A 6,694-nucleotide genomic window follows, 5' to 3' on the forward strand; every position below is an offset into this window, starting at 1 on the left:
TAAATTGCGCCAATTATGAAAGGAATATATTTTCTTGACACATATATAACATACTTTATTTCAAAAAGTAAAAGTACAAAAAACTTGGCGCTGCTAGACCTCAAAATATACAATAATAAGATGGTTATTAAATAATTCCGAATATGAAAAATAATAAGAAATTAATAGAAAAAGAAATAAGGACTCGTTATATAAAAATAAACAATATGAAGAGTCAAGGGCGATATAAAAAAAAATAATAAGGTCTCTCTCTCTCTCTCTCTCTCTCTCTCTCTCTCTCTCTCTAGCAGCGCCAAGTTTTTTGTACTTTTACTTTTTGAAATAAAGTATGTTATGTATATGTGTCAAGAAAATATATTTCTTTCATAATTGGCGCAATTTAAAAAGATTTCATTTTATTTTGTGAAGCTAACACACTTAGCGCCTTTTTTCCTCTTTTTTTTAAAAAGGTAATTTTGTTGAGATATCACGCATTTTTTGTAATGTTAAATATTTCTTATAAATCTGTATATAAAATATTAAAAAAAAAAACATTATAATAAAATATAATAATAGAGCTCTAATATAATAATAGAGCTCACTGTACGTGCCTTTAGCCTTAAAATAAAAAAGAAACAATATTTAAATATTAAATCTTATAAGACCGTGAGAAACACAACCAATAAAATGCCTTTAACGATCGAACTGTATCTTAGGTACTAATTATAATTCCGTGAGAATTTATATAAAACTAGCATCAAAACTCTCCTCTCCTTCTATGTTGATTAGCGAAATTAGAAATTGCACACCTGTAGCTTTAGCATGATTTTCGCGTCCGTTATCCTCTTCGGCATTACTTGAGAGGCGATAGTACAGTTCAAAGCATAGCCTCCAACACTTTTTCCGTGAACTTTCAAGACATTGTCTGCTTTATAACAGGATACAAAAATCCTCCTTTGCCATCGTTGATTTTTATCTATCTAATGTCATTACGTTGACAGCTAATCGATATAAAATAAAATATGCTAGCAAGCGCCGTCTGCCGTTTAAAACGTGAAACGGACAACATTTTTTCGACAAAACGCCGTCTGTGTTTAAAACGTGAAACGGACAACATTTCCGATGTTAAAATTTTTGACATTTCAACTTCACATCGAGATATCTTCCTTCGTAGGGTACGTAGACAATAAAAACATATTTATAATATAATTTAAACACTAAAACTAAATTACGGATATATAAAAGTTGATAAATTCAGCCATTTATTGTGAGATCCGATAATCTCGGGTACACGGAACTCATCGACTCGCGTAAAGATACACGTGTGGTTTCGCGCTTCGCGTTCACTTGGCGCGAGACACTACCGTGTCTCTTGATAAAACTTATAAAAATTATGGAATTGAAATTAACTCGGGATTAAATTATCCCAACAAAAATTATATATATAATGGAAACAATAAATACTTATATATTATCAATATTTACAATAATATATTTACAATATTTATATATTATCAATATTTACCGAAAAATTATTTATTAATAATTATTTTATTAATTATTAATAACCATAACGAATTATAATGAACACAACGCGTATATCACTGCGCGTGCTAACTTGCCAAGACATTGTCGTGTCTTCTGATTCTAGTATTAAATTAAAAGATCATAAATTATTATTAAATTATATATAAAATTAAAAGATTTCAAAAAGATTAGAAAATTATTAGTCAAATATAAGAGATAGGCTATTTAAAAAATACAAGTTATGTGTGTGACAAATAAAATGATAAATTGGCTCACACATAGCCCTCTTTTTATTTTATATTAATATTTATTAGTTAATTAAAATTAATATAACAATTAATTTTTTAATTGTTATATTAATTTTATTTTGCAGATATATCATGGGATCGACAAAAATGAAGCTGCTTTTGACACAAGAAATTATTAAATGGCAACGAACTCTATACTCATTAATGATTGAAGAAACACGACAAAAATTGTTGAAATTATATTTATTATATAGAAGAATAAAGAAGAGAGAAGAAAAACGTATTCAGAGAAAATTCTGGGTTCGGCCCATATTTACCGAGAAACAAAGAATGTTACAAGGAACAAGGAACAATCTCATCAGAGAAATGAAAATGTTTGATTCAGATAAATATATTGAATATTTAAGAATGGATGCATCAAGATTTAACGAATTATTAAATTTAATTAAACCAAAAATTGAAAAACAACATGCAGTAAGAATACCGATTTCTGCAGCAACTCGTCTACAAATATGCTTACGATATTTAGCATCAGGAAATACAATGACTTCAATTTCATTTGCATTTAGAGTGGTAGTAAATACTGTCTCTAAAATTATTAGTGAAACATGTGTAGCTATTTGGGACGTTTTAAGTGTCCAAGTTTTTGCAAAAATTAATAAAAATGTTTAGAAAAAGAAAGCAGAATAGTTTGAGACACTATGGAATTTTCCACACTGTATTGGAGCTATTGATGGAAAACATATTGAACTTCAGGTATTAGATATATTAACAATGATATTAATAATTAAATAATTATCAATAATAAGCATTAAGATTAATATTAATTACTTCTAAATTCTATTTCCATTTTTTTATAGGCTCCACCTCATAGTGGCTCTACGTTTTATAATTATAAAGGCACTCACAGTATTGTGCTATTAGCCATATCAGACGCTAATTGTTGTTTCACTATCGTTGACATTGGAGCAGAAGGAAGATGCAGTGATGGCGGTATATTTTGTTGTACCTCTCGGTGCAACAAGATATTATTTTGGGATTCGATCCGCTCAAAGGGTTGGAACCCACGAGGAAAACGAGGAAAGTGGTCAAGGTTGTAGAACAAACACACACTGCCACACTGCACCACAATTTTATTAAAATAACCCCTTTTATTTATTATAACACTTACAATTTCGAGTGGTTATTACCACTGATTACATTTATTCAAGTAATCGTAACCCTTTATTTAATTATTATAATTACCCGATTGAATGATTACACTTTGGTGGTTAATTGCTTATGTTACAATTCGAATAGTTGGTTACAATTGTCGAATTGATTTAATTAAAGAATATATTCGGGTTAAAGTCCTCGCTCGTGACTTAGACCGGTCGGCGACACTCGTTATCGCGGATGTAATATCCCATATAGGGTCGCCAGTAGTGACAACGAAACCAACGCTTGGCCAATGCTTCGGCTGCCAACTAACGGCCAAGCAACTGTCAGCCAATGCTGGGCCATTACTGGCAAATGGCTGGCTGTCAAATGACGGCCAAAGTACCGGCAGCCAGTGCTGGGCCAGCACTGGCAAATAACTGGCGTTTTATGTATATAGACAAGTCTGGTGTTAAGACGAGAAACAACGCTTGGCCAATGCTCCGACTGCCAACTAACGGCCAAGCAACTGTCAGTCAGTGCTGGCCCAGCACTGGCAAATGGCTGGCTGTCGAGTGACGGCCAAAGTACCGGCAGCCAGTGCTGGGCCAGCACTGGCAAATAACTGGCGTTTTATGTATATAGACAAGTCTGGCGTTAAGACGAAAATCAATGCTTGGCCAATGCTCCGACTGCCAACTAACGGCCAAGCAACTGTCAGCCAGTGCTGGCCCAGCACTAGCAAATAACTGGCGTTTTATGTATATAGACAAGTCTGGCGTTAAGACGAGAATCAATGCTTGGCCAATGCTCCGACTGCCAACTAACGGCCAAGCAACTGTCAGCCAGTGCTGGGCCAGCACTGGCAAATAACTGGCATTTTATGTATATAGACAGGTCTCGCGTTAAGACGAGAATCAATGCTTGACAAATTCTACGCCTATCGACTGTCGGCCAACGTTCTGGCAACCAGTGCAGGGCCAGCACTAATAAACATAACGAAAACAATATAGAATTATGGTGTGATAACCTGATCTTAAGAATGACTTCAATAGAGAGGGTCTCAAGAATAGTCTAAAATTACGATTTAGCGATATCAATGTGAATAACAAACAAACTTATTAAGCCACTAACTTAAGCCGCAACAAAAATATTTTACAATCAGGAACAGTTAATATTTAACATATTTAGTTTTAAGTATGCGATATCATTTGATACATAATACATGTTAAATAAAAAATATGTAAATAACAAGGCTCAATAAATTTAAAAAATAATTAATACAAAACAGGGCTACGAGCCAACATTAGTTAAAATATAAAGGTCTTAGCAATAAACTGTCATTAATTAAAAATAAATAAATATAAAGTTTAATAAAATATAAAAATATACGTTTCGATCTTCATTAGGTCATTTTCAATGTTAAAATCGCAAGATCGTTAACAATGTACAAACTATTGTATTATAAAATTATAAAAGCAAAATAAATATGTATATAAATATAAAAATTTTTTGATATAGATGTTTAATCTCACTCGCATAATTAAGTTCTTAATCATATCGTGCACACCAGCAAGAGTCCAACAAGCAAAGCAATCGTCTAATTATATAGTTTTTGGACTACTCCACATTTCTAAATCAAATCGTAAAATACAGTATTAGTAAAAAAATGAAAATAATGTAAGAGTCAATTATAAATCAGTAAAGAGAGTCAATTCTCAAGGTAATAAATTGAAATGAATGTAATGTAAAATTACAACATATTGTACGTACATCATATCTATATTGTTAATTTAGTAACAATTAAATTAAAAAATAATTAATTACCTTGTAATTGTATCGAAATACAATTATAATTAAAATAAGTTAGAAAAATGCGAAGAGAGAGTTATTATAAGATGTTGACAATAAACAATTTAAAATAAGAATAACCGAACATCTCAAGTACAAAGGAAATACAAATGGAAATAAGGGGAAAAATTAGGAAAGGGTAAAAGTGTAATAAAGTGGGAATAAAAGTGAAAAAGGAAAGGAAATTTACGAAGGAGAAAGAGAGTTTATTATCTGAGAATAAGATTCTGGTAAAGCCTCTGTATCATTTTGTTTATTAAGACCCTGTTTTTGCCTTTTGATGTGAATCATTTCAGACACCAATCTCTTATTGTAAGAAGATTCAATGTCTAAAATTTGGACATCATTCCATTTAAAATTGTGGTCAAAGTTAATACGATGGTCAGTAATGACAGAAGGAGAACCTGTCCTTTTTCTAATGTCAGACATATGTTCTTTTAGTCTGGTACTCAGTTTTCTTTTTGTTTGACCAACGTAGCTGGCTTCACAATCATCACAGGTAATCTTATAAATAACATTGTTATTAGAAAGATGTTCTAATTTATCTTTACCTCTTTTAATAAAGCTTTTTAAGGTGTTAGGAATTGAAAAGGCTAATTTACACTGAAACATGCTGGAAATGGGAAGGAAACTTTCAGATATGGATTTAACGTAAGGTATTGTGAAATATTTTTCTTTCACATGAAAATTCTGAGTATTCTGTTGATTGTGTATATGATATTTAATTCTTTGATCAATGGTGGAGAATATAAGGGAAAGAGGATAGGAATTGTTTAAAAAAATTTTTATGGCTTCTGTTATATTATTCTGTTGGAACCGAGGATGTGATAAAAGTAAAATCTTGTCAATAAAACTAATAATAATGACTTTTTTATGATTCATAGGATGGTTTGAGTGGAAATTAAGGAATCTACCTGAGAATATTTTTTTATGAAAATTGTCAAAAATAATTCTGCAATTATCAATAATAATAGTAGTGTCAAGAAAGTCTAATCTGTTATCACTGCCAATCTCCATAGTGAATTGTAATCTTCCATGTAAGGAATTGAAAGTATTAAGTGTGTCATCAACTTTGTCAGGTGGAATAGCAAGAACAATGTCATCAACATATCTATAATAGAACAATGGTTGTGTCGACAAACAATTAATAGCTTGTTCTTTCAAGTCCTGCATTACAATATCTGCTAAAATTGGTGAAAGTGGTGAGCCCATTGGAGTACCGAAAACTTGTTTGTAAAATTTACTATTAAAAGTGAAAAAAGTTGAATTTAACACAAGGTTAACCGCAATAAAAAATTCATTTTTAGGAATATTAGTCTTAAGAGAAATGTGAACCCATCTTTTTTCTATGCCATCTATAACTAAATTAAAAGGAATATTTGTAAAAAGCGAAACAACATCTAATGAAGCTAGTAAATAATGAGAATCAAAATGAGTACCTTTTAATTTGTTAACTAAGTGGAAACTATCTTTGATATGGCTAGAAGCTGGTGGTATGCTATCATTAATTATGTTGTGTAGGAAAAGGGAAAGGTAATATAATGGACTATTAATAGAAGAAACTATAACTCTCAATGGGTTACCAACTTTGTGTATTTTTGTTAAACCATAAGCTCTTGGAATAACACCGTCGGTTGTAAGCAGTTTACTATAAGTAAATTTGTCAATACAACCATTGCTCTTCCACCTTGTAAATAATGTACGTAGATTTTGAGTCAATTTATTAGTTGGATCTTTATCAACAATTTCATAAGTATTAGCGTCAGATAAAATCAGCTCCATCTTAGATATATAAATATCTTTATTCAGTAAAACCGTAACATTTCCCTTGTCGGCATTAGTAATAAGTACGTTAGAATGTTCGTTTATAAATTTTTTAGTTAAGTGTAACCATTCTAAAATATTTTTTTCAATAAAACTTGGTGAAGGAAAATTGTTATAAAGTCTATTAA

The 6,694-nt window shown here is 31.0% G+C and overlaps 1 protein-coding gene across 1 annotated transcript; it reads left to right on the forward strand.

The window, feature by feature from the left end:
* The first annotated feature begins 2,120 nt into the window (after positions 1 to 2,120).
* Positions 2,121 to 3,331, forward strand: LOC108775593 (putative nuclease HARBI1). The gene is given in 3 exon segments (XM_018542013.1): positions 2,121 to 2,510; positions 2,615 to 2,747; positions 3,168 to 3,331. Coding segments are annotated over 3 exon segments (687 nt in total).
* Positions 3,332 to 6,694: the final 3,363 nt, after the last annotated feature.

The sequence above is a fragment of the Cyphomyrmex costatus genome, unplaced genomic scaffold, assembly GCF_001594065.2.
Source record: "Cyphomyrmex costatus isolate MS0001 unplaced genomic scaffold, Ccosl1.0 scaffold1079, whole genome shotgun sequence".
In the NCBI taxonomy this organism is placed as follows: Eukaryota; Metazoa; Arthropoda; class Insecta; order Hymenoptera; family Formicidae; genus Cyphomyrmex; species Cyphomyrmex costatus.